Raw genomic sequence first — 14272 nt, 5'->3', positions numbered from 1 at the left:
GCCACCTCCCCACCCCCACCAGCCCGTGGTGCTGTGGTCCGTTGCTGTGGGGGTCAGGATTGGGTTTGGCTGCGTGTAAGAAAAAACCTGAATGAAGAGAGTTGAAAGGAGACTGTTTATTTTCTCTTTGTGAGGGAATTCTGACCGGTGGCAGCCCTGGGCAGTTGTGAGACCTTCACTGAGTCCTTGGAGACCCAGCTCCTGGCTCTCTGTGCTGCATCAGGCCTGGGCAGGCCTCAGCCTCACAGACCCCAATGGAAGCTGAGGCTCCAGCCACCACATCCTCACCCCCGGCTGCAAACAGGAAAAAAGGGAGCAGCTGGAAACACCCGTCTTTTTTAAGGAGCTTTCCCGGAAGCCCACACAACACAGCTGCTCATGTCCCATTGGCCAGAGCTGGGTCATGGGTGCTCTCCTAGCCAAGGGAGGCTAGGAGATGCAGTCTCCCCCCCACCCCCAGGCATCTCACTCCTAGTGAAAGGGGAGGATGGATTGGGGCCACCGGCTGCCGCTGCCGAGCCTCCCTGTGCTCCCCACTCCCATGCCCACGTGCCCACATCCCCAGCCCCAGGCAGCTGGGCTTGCTGAAGAAAGTCTCCCTCAGCCCGCCTGGTCTTTTCCAAAGTCCAGGGCCTCAACCTTGGTGGGCACCCAGCTCCTACACCCTAAGGTGTCTGGTGTACCCTCTCCATAACCCCACCCTGGGGTGGCCACAGGTCCAAGCCCATCTTTCAGCCACAGGATCTTGTCACCTGCCTGTGTCTGCCAGGGAAGACGGCCCCTGCTGGGCTTTAGATGCGTCCAGTGTCTCCCAGCTTAGGCATAACCCTCCCTGGACCCTGTGTGGCCTCCAGCTCTCCCCCTTTCCTCCCAGCCTCGAGCCAAAGTATCAAAAGAGCCATCTACACCTGCTGTCTACACTTCCTCCTCCTCACTTCTCCACCCCCAAGCAGGCTCTCACCATCACTCGGGCCCTTGGCTGCCCCATCCTGGCATTGCCTCCCCAGCGCCCTGCTCACTTGGTGGCTGGTTCCTCCTGTTCAGAGTCCTGGGGCAGCCTGGGCTTGGGGAGCCCTCATCCCCCACCTGCCTTCCTGACATGGCAATGGTGTGCCTGGCCCTGTGCTTGCCCCATGATGTCCTGGCAATGGTGTGCCTGGCCCTGTCCTTGCCCCGTGATGTCCTTCCTGGGGCCAGGGGCCCTACAGGCACCACAAAGCCAGACCAAGCTCCTCCCAGACCAAGCCAGCCCCACAGCCTCAGAGCAAACCCCTGGCACCAAGCACCCTCCCCACATCCAACCTAATCTATCCACATCCAGATGCCCAAAAATACCCCACATCCTACGTGCCCCCACATTGTCCCCCCCTCCCTAGGGGCCTCCCTGCAGTGCTCAGACCTCCCCACACCCAGTGTCCTGCCTGTGATGGCCGCCACCTGGGTCCCCCGTTTCTTCCCTGGTGACTGAGTGCCCCCTCACTCCTGGTCTCTTCTGGTCGGCTGTGCACAGCGTCAGCTGGGAGGGGAGGCTTCCTATAGAGAAGCCATTTACCATGGGGGGAGGTGAGGCTGGACAAATAGGCCAGCAGCAGAGGGAGGTGAGCTCGGGGAGGAAGGGGCAGGGGTGGGTGGCCAGGCAGGGTTGCAGGACTGCACCTGAGGGAGGAGGCGGGGCTGAGCCCCATCCTTGCCCCCATGACCACTGCGGTCCCCACCTGCCTCTGGCACTGCTGCCCCTCCCCCATCCCAAGATCACCTTCTAGTCCACAGAGGCACATGGGGTGGGGGCATCTCATCCACTATTGGGCGGGGGGGCTTGCTCATGGGTGACAACCTGGGGATGTCCACATCCCACCTCCTCCTGACTGCCCTGCAGGGTAGACAGCTCTGCTGGTGGGGATGCCTTCTCTCTTTTCTTGGGAGGCTGTGGCTGAGCACTCATCTCCCAGGTTGAGGGCCACATGTCCTGCCTCTGGGGCAACAGGCAGCTGGGTGCAGCCGGTGACTAGGTTCTGGCCAAGTTGACATGAGTAGTGTATGGGGGTGGGGGGACTGAGAAGGCTCCTTATAGGAATCAGCTCAGAGGGGAGGCAAAGCCCTTCTCCTCCCTTCTGCAGACCTGGTGATGGCTGGAGCCCCAGCAGCCACCTTGGGCCATGAGGTAGCCTTGGGGCTGGAGGCCACGTGCTCTGATACTGAGCCAGGAACTGGAAAAAAACAAGGTCCTGGTGGAACTGAGCCCCCTCATAAGTGCTTGGGGGCACCTACCCTTGGGCTCTGGATCAACAGGACACAAACCTTTATGTCTATGAGCCACTCTTGGAGTTTCTGGTTCTGTGTAGCTAACCCTGACACCACTTCCCATGGTGGCCCGTCCACCCCAGCACTGGGGCTGTGACCCATGCCCACCAGTGCTCCTTGGTCACTCCTCGCACCCACCCTCTGCTGCTCTCCATGCTGACCTCAGCCAGTCTGCCTTGGATGAGGACAGCAGCACGCTGGACCAGCCGGCATGGGCTCCCTCCCACTGTGAGCCCCACCAGTAGCCCCCGTATCCCTGGGTGGGAACCCTGAACCCTTGGCCTGGCACTGAGGACCTGCTCCTGCCAGCCCTGCCCACCACACCCAGGCTACCTGCTGTGATGGGCACCCTGCCTCCAGAATCTCTCTGCTTGCTGTTTCTGCCCTTCTTAAGAGCCACGCCCAGCAGATCCAATCACCGATGCAGCTGTGCCTGTGTCTGGCGGCCATGCTCTGTCTGCAACACTGTTTCCAGATCCCAGCTCCTCTGTCCCCACCACCCAGGGTCACCGTCTGTTTAGCTGTGCACCCTGGGGCCTCTCCGCAGCCTCCACTGCCTCTGCCCTTCCTTGCAGATGCCAGACCGATGGAGCTCCCTTCCCATCCTCACTGGGACTGACAGTGTGCACCTGCCAAGGCCCCCACAGCTGCAGTGACCCTGCGTGCAATGTGAGGCTGCTATAGTGCCTGCCCTGTCCCCTCTGGGCCTGAAGCCTCTGGGGATGGTCCTGTTTTTAAAGCCCAGTTGCCTGGGCTACCGGCCTGTGTCAGTGCAGAGACACAGGGGAAGGACGGGCAAGCTGCTGACCCCTGGCTTCTGTGCTGCTTCTTGGTTTCCCAGGCTCAGTCAACCCCAGGTGTACAGGGCTGGGGGCAGGGGTGTTGCAGGGAGCTCCTGGGAGGCCCCAGGAACTGCTGGGGGTCGCTCCAGCAGGCAGGGGAGGCGAAAGGAGTCTGCACGTACTTCCTGAGCCGTGGGACCACTCTCAGGGTCCTCAGGAACCCCACCCCTTCCTGGGCTGCCCAGGCCCAGCTTTCTTCCCCGCCTGAATCCTCGCTGGTCCCTTCCCTCCCTAGGGAGGGGGCAACCTGCTCCCACGGTGGTTCCTGCAGGAACTGGACACAGCCCCGTCCTCTGGCTCTAAATGCATCTGCAGGCCAGGCTGCCCCAGGCTCCTCTGCCCTCTCCATCTGCCTGGCTCATGGGTACCCAAACCACTTTGTGGCAAGTATGGGTGGAAGGGGTTTGCTGAGGGGATCTGAGAAAAGGATGGGCCCACCCCCAGCACCCCCTTAGTGCCAAGTCAGCTGCTCCCAGGGGCACAGTCCCCACCCCCTCACCCCACCAACCAGAAGGGCCAGCCCAGCACCCCCACCGCACGGGCCCCGCACTTGGTCGCAGAGTCACAGGCTTGTCTTTCAATCAGCATTCAAGAAAATTCATTAAAAGTCTGATACAAAAAGCACCAGGCTAACAAATCGGTCCTGAATTCAGTTTTACAAAAACACCCTCTCCTCTTCCATCTCATCCCTAATATTCCCACTTTATCTCAAGGTGGAAAGAAATATAAAAGGGGTCTTCGACATAAAAATGTATTAAAAAGCCACCATAAGTACAATGCACGGTAACAGCGTCTGACTCAGCCAGCAGGACAGGAAACCCACAGAGCCACCATGCCAGGGCTTTGTGTGAGCAGGCGGGCACTCCACATCGGCACGCGTGAGCAGGCGGGCGCTCCACATCGGCACGCGCGTGAGCAGGCGGGCGCTCCACATCGGCACGCGCGTGAGCAGGCGGGCGCTCCACATCGGCACGCGCGTGAGCAGGCGGGCGCTCCACATCGGCACGCGTGAGCAGGCGGGCGCTCCACATCGGCACGTGTGAGCAGGCGGGCGCTCCACATCGGCACGCGCGTGAGCAGGCGGGCACTCCAAATCGGCACAAAGCAAGGGCTCATTGATAAGAGGTGCAGGGACACCCGGACAGCTATGTGAAATTTAAAAACTGGGTTTCCTGGCTCACATCTTGTATCAAAAACTAGAAGTAGATCAATTATTTCAATATGAAAATGAAATCCATAAAACTACTAGAAGAAAACATGGAAAACATTTCAAATATAATCTTTGAGAGGGGAAGAGCATTATAACTAGAATACAAAACTTAGAAGCCAAGAAAGACTGATAATTCAACTACATAACTCATGAAAGGAGGGTCTGAGGAACGAGATGCCCACGGTGGCCGCTGAGAAGCTCTGCCACACTCCTGGAGGCGTGGAAGGCCGTGCCCACACAGGCACAGAGCCGTGTGCATGCCCAAAAGGAACCTGAGTCGTTCAGCCCTCACCTCCGGCTGGCTTTGTGGCCGTGTGCAAGCAAGAAGTGAAGGCAAAGGCACGGTTGGCAGCTGCCTGCTGGAGCGCTAAAGGCACACACACCACGCATCAACTGCGTGTCGGCAGAACTGTGAGCGTTATTGGTGCAAAGCACTTAAAGGGGTCCTCAGTCCAGTCACTGGCTGAACATGAAACTGACGAGGTGGACACTTCAAATTAGTCCAGAACCTAAACAAATGGTAACAGCAACAAAACAAAAATAAACTCGTGGAGAGCACATCTGATTTCCAGAGTTGCTCAGCACGTAATTAAAGTGTCCAGTCTTCAAAAACAATAGATATACATGAGACCACAAAGAAAGAGTACATTATTTCCTTGGTTCAGACATAGGAAAAAAGGCCATCAATAGGAACTTCCCCTGAATAGGCCCTGATGTTCACGAACTTACTAGATAAGTCCTATCTATCTAATATCTATCTATCTATCTATCTATCTATCTATCTATCTATCTACCTACCTACCTACCTACCTACCTACCTACCTACCTATCTACCTTAGTTTTGAGACAGAGTCTTGCTCTGTGGTCCAGGCTGGAGTGCAATGGCTTGATCTCAGCTCACTGCAATCTCTGCCTCCCGGGTTCAAGTGATTCTCCTGCCTCTGCCTCCCAAGTAGCTGGGATTACAGGTGCGCAGCACGACGTCTGGCCTAGACAAGTACTTTAAATCAGCTTCTATAAATATGTTCATACAACTAAAGGAAACTGTGTCTACAGAATTAAAGTATGAGCCTATTTCACTAAATAAAGAATATGAGTAAAGATATAGAAATTATAAAAGAGAGCCAAATGGAAGTTTGGAGTAGAAAAGTACAATAACTGAAATGAAAAATTCACTATAGCAGCTTGACATCAGGTTTTGTTTGGCAAAAGCATCTGTGACCTTGAAGATAGGTCAATTGAGATGATTCTTTCCGAGAAGAAGAAAAAATTCCGGAACAAGGGAAAGTCAACGAGGCCTCCGAGGCTGTGCCCAGCTCCACAGAAACACACGTAACTGGAGTCCAACGAGGGGACAGAGAGCAGGGACACAAAATATTTCAAGTAATGACAACCAAAAATTTCCCAAATTTGCTGAAAAATATTAACCTCTTTATCCAAGAAGCTCAAAGAACTTCAGGTAGGACACACTGAAAGATCCACAATTAGATACACCACAGTCAAACAGTCAGAAGCTAAAAAGAGACTGAGACGTGGTGCCGTGCTCCTGCCATGGAAACCACGGGGGCCAGAGGCAGTGGAGCGACATCTATAGAGGGCTGAAAGAAAAAGAGGGCCATATCCAGCACAATGATTCTTCCCAAGAGAAGGAGAAATTACAACATTCCCAGATAAACAAAAACAAAGAGAATTCATTGCTAGAAGATCTGCCCTACAAGAAATACTTGAGGCTGAAGTCCAAGACACCACACTCAAATCCACACAAACAGCACCAAAAAAGACAACCGCAAAGCCAGCAACAGAGGCAGCAGAGACTCATTTCTGTTCGTACATCTTTTCTTCTTCTACATGATTTAAAAGACAACTGCAGAAAGCAATAGTTACAAGACTGCTGATGGACTTACAATCTAAAAGGTAGCATTTATAGGACAAATAGAGCACCAAGAGGCTGAGAGGAAACAAAGCTACTCAAAGCAAAGGGTTTTGTACATTATTAAGTTCATCTGAACACTTGATTGGTTTTACATTGTTACTGTAATACTCAGAGCAGCCACTAAGAAAATTACTTCTAAAAAACCCAGTAAAACAGACAAGGAAATTACAATGTTACAGAGAATTAAATGTCCATTTAACACAAAAAAGTAATGGAGAAATAAAGGAAGAAAGATAAAAAAGACAATATAGAAAACAAATTTAGAAATGGCAGATACAAATCCAACCTTATCAGTAATCACACTGAATGTAAATGGATTAAACATCCCTCTCAAACAGCAGAGACCAGCAGGACAGATAAAAAATACGATCCCACTATATGCTGTCTACAAGAAACACACTTCTGATTCACAGCAGAGACCAGCAGGACAGATGAGAAACACGATCCCACTATAAAATGTCTACAAGAAACACACTTTCAATTCACAGCAGAGACCAGCAGGACAGATGAGAAACACAATCCCACTATATGCTGTCTACAAGAAACACACTTTAGATTTAGAGATACAACGAAAGTAAAAGGATGAAAAAAGATAATATGCAAACAATCAAAAAAGAGCTGAGTGGCTATACTAACATCAGACAAAAGGGACTTAAAGACAACATTTTTTTTTTCACTAGAGACAAAGAAGGACATGTCATAATCATAAAAGGGTCTGTTCATCAGAAAGAAATAGAAACACAGATGCACTTAACAGAGTTTCAAATTTATGAAACAAAAGCTGACAAAACTGAAGGATTCAATACCCCACATTCAATATCAATATAACTAGGCAGAAGATGAATAAGGGAAGAGAAGATGTAAATAATCAGACTACAAACCAAACCAATCAGACCTAACAGGCTTCTCTACAACTCTACAAACCAATCAGATGCAACAGGCTTCCATACAACACTACAAACCAATCAGACCCAATTAGACCTAACAGGCACCTATACAACACTACAAACCAATCAGACCCAACAGGCTTACATACAACACTACAGACCAATCAGACCCAATCAGACCCAACAGGCATCTATACAACACTACAAACCAATCAGACCCAACAGGCACCTATACAACACCACAAACCAATCAGACCCAACAGGCTTCCATACAACTCTACAAACCAATCAGACCCAACAGGCACCTATACAATACCACAAACCAATCACACCCAACAGGCCTCCACACAACTCTACAAACCAATCAGACCCAACAGGCATCTATATAACACTACAAACCAATCACACTCAACAGGCATCCAAACAACTCTACAAACCAATCAGACCCAAAAGGCATCTATACAACACTACAAACCAGTCAGACCCAACAGGCTTTCATACAACACTACAAACCAATGAGACCCAACGGGCATCCATACAACACTACAAACCAATCAGACTCAACAGGCTTCCATACAACTCTACAAACCAATCAGACCCAACAGGCATCTATACAACTCTACAAACCAATCACACCCAACAGGCATCTACACAACTCTACAAACCAATCAGACCCAACAGGCATCTATACAACACTACAAACCAATCAGACCCAACAGGCTTCCATAAAACTCTACAATCAGACCCAACAGGCATCTATACAACACTACAAACCAATCATACCCAACAGTCATCCATACAACACTACAAACCACTCAGACCCAATCAGACCTAACAGGCATCTATGCAACACTACAAACCAATCAGACCCAACAGGCATCTATACAACACTACAAACCAATCACACCCAACGGGCATCCATACAACACTACAAACCACTCAGACACAATCAGACCTAACAGGCATCCATACAACACTACAAACCAATCAGACCCAACAGGCATCCATACAACACTACAAACCAATCATACCCAACAGGCATCTATGCAACTCTAAAAATCAATCAGACCCAACAGGCATCCATACAACACTACAAACCAATCAGACCCAACAGGCATCCATACAACACTACAAACCAATCACACCTAACAGGCATCTATACAACACTACAAACCAATCAGACCCAACAGGCATCTATACAACACTACAAACCAATCAGACCCAACGGGCATCCATACAACACTACAAACCAATCAGACCCAACGGGCATCCATACAACACTACAAACCACTCAGACCCAACAGGCATCCATACAACACTACAAACCAATCACACCCAACAGGCATCCATACAACACTACAAACCAATCACACCTAACAGGCATCCATACAACACTACAAACCACTCAGACCCAATCAGACCTAACAGGCATCTATACAACACTACAAACCAATCAGACCTAACAGGCACCTATACAACACTACAAACCAATCAGACCTAACAGGCATCTATACAACACTACAAACCAATCAGACCCAACAGGCATCTATACAACACTACAAACCAATCAGACCCAACAGGCATCTATACAACACTACAAACCAATCATACCCAACAGGCATCTATACAACACTACAAACCAATCAGACCCAACAGGCATCCACACAACACTACAAACCAATCAGACCCAACGGGCTTCCATACAACACTACAAACCAATCAGACCCAACAGGCATCCATACAACACTACAAACCAATCACACCCAACAGGCATCCATACAACACTACAAACCAATCACACCCAACAGGCATCTATACAACACTACAAACCAATCACACCCAACAGGCATCTATACAACACTCCACCCAACAAGAACAGGATAGAAATTCTTCAACACTCTGGGACAGAAAATATGGTACGCCAATAAAATAACTCTCAATAAAGACAGGAAATCATACAGTTATGTTCTTCAGCCATAATGGAGTGAAATAAGAAATCAGTAACAGGTCAGGCACGGTAGCCCACGTTTGTAATCCCAGCACTTTGGGAGGCTAAAGTGGCAGGATCATTTGAGCCCAGGAGTTCCAACACAGCCTGGGCAACACAGTCAGACCCTGTCTCTACAACAAAATTTTAAAAAATTTAGCTGTGTTTGGTGACTCATGCCTGTAGTCTCAGCTACTTGGGAGGCTGAGGTGGGAGGTTGAGGATGCAGTGAGCTGTGATCACGGCACTGCACTCCAGCCTGGGAGACAAAGTGAGATCCTGTTTCTCTAAAACAAAAAAGGAAAAGAAGTCAATAACAGAAGGAAACTTGAGAAATTCACATATATGTGGAAATTAAACAACAAACTCTTAAATAACCAAGAGGTAAAAGAAGAAATCACCAGAGAAATCAGAATATACTTTGAGATTAAAAAAAGGCAAAACACAATATACCAAAACTTAAGGGATGAAGTAAATCAGTGCTGAGATTAAAAATTTACAGCTACAAACATCTATATTAAAAAGAAAGATTTCAAATCAATAAGCTAATTTTCCATCTCAAGAAACAAGAAAAAGAAAACAAAACCAAAAGCAACCCAAAGGAAATAATAAAGGTTACAGTGGAAATTAACAAAATAAAGAATGGAAAATCATAGGGAATAATAAACAAAACCAGAAGTCGTTTCTTAAATAGATCAACAAAATTGATAAATCTTTAGCTAGACTGACTAAGGGGAGTAAAAGAGAGAAGAATCAAATTACTAAAACCAGAAAATACTATGAATAGGCTGGGAGCAACAGCTAACATCCACAATCCCAGCACTTTGGGAGGTCACGGTGGGAGGGTCGCTTGAGGCCAGGAGTTTGACAAAGATCAGCCTGGGCAACACAGCGAGATCTTGTCTCTACAAAAAAATTTTAAAGAAAATTAGGGCTGGGTGCAGTGGCTCATGCCTGTAATCCCAGCACTCTGCTAGGCTAAGACGGGAAAATTTTTTGAGGCCAGGAGTTTGAGACCAGCCTGGGCAACATAGTGAGACCCAATCTCTACCAAAAATAAGCTTTTAAAAAATTAGCCAGTCATAGTGCCATGCCCCTGAAGTCTTAGCTACTCAGGAAGCTGAGATAGGAAGATTGCTTGAGTCTGGGAGGTCAAAGCTGTAGTGAGCCATGATTGTGCTACTGCACTCCAGCCTGGGTGACAGAGCCAGACTCTGTCCCAAACAAAACCAAACCAAACAAAGTCAGAAAATTAGCTGGATGTGGTGGTACATGCCTGTGGTCCTTCCTACTGGGGAGGCTGAGGTGGGAGGATTACTTGGGCCCATGAGTCTGAGGTTGGAGTGAGCTATGATTGCACCACTGCACTCCAGCCTGGGCAACAGAGTGAGACCTTGTCAGTTAAAAACACTTTTTTTTAATGCTATAAAAACAGATTGCAACAAAGAACCTAGAAAGGGACAAACTCCTGGAAAGATGCAAACTACCGGAACTAAACAGATCTATAATAAGTGAAGATACTGAATTAGGGAAAAAAAAATCCCACAAAGAAAAGTCCAGCCTTCACTGGTAAATTCTACCAAATGTTTAAATAATTAACAACAATCTTTCACAAACTCTTCCAAAAAATAGGAGTGGAGGGAACACTTCCCACCTCAATCTATGAGGTCAGTAGTGACGTGACTGAAGTCAGACAAAGACATCACAAAAAGACTACAGACCAATATCCCTCATGAATACAGATGCAAAATCCTAGCAAACTAAATCCAGCAGCATAAAAAAAGGATTATATACCACGAACAAGTAGAATTTACCCCATGAATGCAAGGTCGGTTCAACATATGAGAAACAATGTAATATGCCGTATCACTAGAGTAAAGGACAAGAATTCTACTGTCATCTCAACACACGGAGAAAAAGCATCTGACAAAATTCAACACTTTATGACAAAAAAACTCAACAAACTAGGAGGAGAAGGTAACTTCTTCAACCTGGTAGACAGCATCTACACAAAACAGCATGGTTAGCATCACGCTCAATGGTGAGAGACTGAAAGCTTCCTGCTAAGGTCAAGAGTCAGACAAGGATGTCTGTTCTCACCACATCTATTCAACATTGTCCTGGAGGTACCAGCCAGAGCAATTAGGTAAGAGAAATAAAAGAAACCCAGATTAGAAAGACAGCTGTTTGCAGATGACATGCAGATGATTTTGTGTATGGAAAATCTTAAGGAACACACAACTAATTAGAATGAATAAACAAGTTCAGCAAGGAATGCAGGATACGAGATCAATACACAAAAGTCAATTGTACTTCCACATATTAGCAATGATCAGCCCTAAAATGAAATTCAGAAAACAATTACATTTATAATTGCTTTTATAAATGCAATTTATAATCTTTTAATAATTTATAATTGCATTTATAATCCTTTGGTTATAAATAAAAAAGAATAAAATATGAGTAAATTTAACAAAATAAGTGAAAGACTTATATACTGAAAACTACAAAATACTGTTGAAATAAATTTAAAAAGACCCAAATAAATGGAAAGATAATCAGAAGCTCATGACTCAGAAGATTTAATATTAAGATGGTAATACATCCCAAAGCAATCTCTAGATTTAATGTAATTCCTATCAAAATCCCAGCTGCTTTTTTTTTTTGAAGAAACTGATGAGCAGATCCTAAAATTCATTTGGAAATGCAAGGAATGCAGAATAGTCAAAACAGCCTTGAAATAGAACAAAGTAAACTTATCACAACAAAGCAACATTGATCAAGGCACTGTGGTACCGGCATAAGGTTAAGGTCAATGGAATAGAGTCAAGTGCCCAGAAATAAACCTGTACATTTTTGGTCAATTGATTATAAATAAGGGTGCCAAGATAATTCAATGGGGAAAAATAATGTTTTCAACAAATGGTGCAGAGACAACTGGATATCCACAGGCAAAAGAATGCGGGCTCTTATACCACACACAAAACTTAACTCACAACAGATCAAAGATCTACACATAAGAGCTGAAATTATAAAATGCTTATCAGAAACCAGGTGTAAATCTCTGTGATCTTGGATGAGGCGATGGCTTCTGAGATGTGACAGCAAAAGCATAAGTAACAAAAGGAAAACCCAGATAAATTGCTGGACTTCATCAAAATTAACTTTTGTGCTTCAGAGGACACTATCCAGAAAGTGAAAGGACAGGATGGAAGAGTTTTTGCAAATCGGCCGGCATGGCGGCTCACACCTGTAATCCCAGCACTTTGGAGGCCGAGGTGGGCGGATCACGAGGTCAGGAGATCAAGACCAGCCTGATCAACGTAGTGAAACCCGTGTCTACTAAAAATCCAAAAATTAGCTGGGCGTGGTGGTGCGCGCCTGTAGTCCCAGCCACTCGGGAGGCTGAGGCAGGAGAATGGCGTGAACCCGGGAGGCGGAGCTTGCAGTGAGTCAAGATTGGGTCACTGCACTCCAGCCTGGCGACAGAGCTAGACTCTGTCTCAAAAAAAATAAAAAGGAAAAAGAGGCCGGGCGCGGCAGCTCAAGCCTGTAATCCCAGCACTTTGGGAGGCCGAGACGGGCGGATCACGAGGTCAGGAGATCGAGACCATCCTGGCTAACACGGTGAAACCCCGTCTCTACTAAAAAATACAAAAAACTAGCCGGGTGAGGTGGCGGGCGCCTGTAGTCCTGGCTACTCGGGAGGCTGAGGCAGGAGAATGGCATAAACCCGGGAGGCGGAGCTTGCAGTGAGCTGAGATCCGGCCACTGTACTCCAGCCTGGGCGACAGAGCAAGACTCTGTCTCAAAAAAAAAAAAAAAGAAAAAAGAAAGTTTTTGCAAATCACATGAGGATCCAGTATTCACAATATACATATAAACTCCTGGCTAGGAGTGGTGGCTCATGCCTGTAATCCCAACACTTTGGGAGACCGAAGCATGAGGATTGCTTGAGGCTAGGAGTTCGAGACCACCATGGGCAACACAGTGAGAGCTCGTCTCTACAAAAAATTTTAAAAATTAGCCAAGCGTTGTGGCGTGTGCCTGTGGTCCCAGCTACCTGGGAGGCTGACGTGGGAGGAGGCTTGAGCCCAGGAGTTTGAGGCTGCAATGAGCTATGATCGTGCCACTGCACTCAGCCTGGGTAAGAGCAAAAGCCCATCTCTAAAAGAGAGAGAAAAAAACGGTTACAACTCAAGACAAATATTCAATTAAAAATAGGCAAGAGATTTGAACAGACTCCTCTCCAAAGAAGGTACACAAACGGCCCGTGAGCACAGGAGATGTTCAGTACCCTCGACGCTGCTGTGGACATGTGTGCACGAGCTTCCACATGGACAGGTTTTCACCTCCTTTGTTTTATACGTCGGAGGGGAACTCCATGGATGGACCCTGAAAACAGAATGCCAAGTGCAAGAAGCCAGGCACAAGAGGCCACATGTCGTATGAAAAGCCAGAAACAGAAAGCAGATGAGTGAACGGTTCACTGGCCTTTGTGTTTGTGTTAAAAACAACATTTGCATAAAAGTGGGTTTCCCAGAGTTCCTCTGAGTGGTCGCCTCCCAGCTGGGGAATGCAAGCTCTGAAAACTGAGCTGCACGCACACGCTGTCAGTGCTGAACCCCACACCACCACATGCACTGGCCTCACGAGGACTCGCAGATGCCCTCTGGAGCAGGGCTGCTGCCTGTGTTCACATCTCCGGGCCCGAGGGCCTCTTCTACGAGGACAGACCCGTCACCAGATGACGACGAACCCTGTCGCAGCAGCACGGCCAGACCTTCAGGGCATTTCAATGTGCCATTTCTTTACATCAAACACAGTAATAGCCAAAGCACGGTTACTGCCCAGACCCACGCCCACTCTGCTGCCCTGAGACACTGGCAGAGGGAGAAGGTGCTAATGGCCAGTGCACTGGGCCCAGCTCTCTAGTTCAGTGCATAGTTAAACTGGTTTGAAAACTTCTCGTGCTTCTTCTGGTCCATCTGGTTCATGGCTGTCACGACCCTCCGCACAGCTGCTCTGTGGGGAAACAAGGCAAGATGTGACCTGGGAGGCTTCCGCCAGGGGCCTGGGCTCCCAGTGGTGGCATCACCAGGGTTACGCACT

At 48.0% G+C, this 14272-nt stretch overlaps 1 protein-coding gene and 1 long non-coding RNA gene across 8 annotated transcripts in view; one reads left to right on the top strand and one right to left on the bottom strand.

The window, feature by feature from the left end:
- Positions 1 to 3700: 3700 nt before the first annotated feature.
- LOC144341070 (uncharacterized) lies at positions 3701 to 8229 on the top strand. The gene is made up of 2 exons (XR_013417655.1): positions 3701 to 4095; positions 4224 to 8229. It is a non-coding gene; the product is annotated as an uncharacterized LOC144341070 (long non-coding RNA).
- Positions 8230 to 11726: 3497 nt separating this feature from the next.
- Positions 11727 to 14272, bottom strand: part of UVSSA (UV stimulated scaffold protein A) — a 47765-nt gene continuing 45219 nt past the window's right edge. For 4 of the 7 annotated variants that reach the window (XM_015137813.3, XM_015137812.3, XM_028848213.2 and 1 more), the window contains one exon: positions 11727 to 14185. In XM_015137813.3, coding sequence (XP_014993299.3) covers positions 14092 to 14185 — 94 coding nt within the window. In that variant the 3' untranslated portion in view covers positions 11727 to 14091. The remainder of the gene's footprint in view (positions 14186 to 14272) is intronic. The other 3 variants (XR_013417652.1, XR_003729499.2, XR_013417651.1) reach the window with 2 other exon arrangements.

This window comes from Macaca mulatta, chromosome 5, assembly GCF_049350105.2.
Source record: "Macaca mulatta isolate MMU2019108-1 chromosome 5, T2T-MMU8v2.0, whole genome shotgun sequence".
Lineage (NCBI taxonomy): Eukaryota > Metazoa > Chordata > Mammalia > Primates > Cercopithecidae > Macaca > Macaca mulatta.
This window is presented reverse-complemented; position numbering and strand designations above follow the sequence as displayed.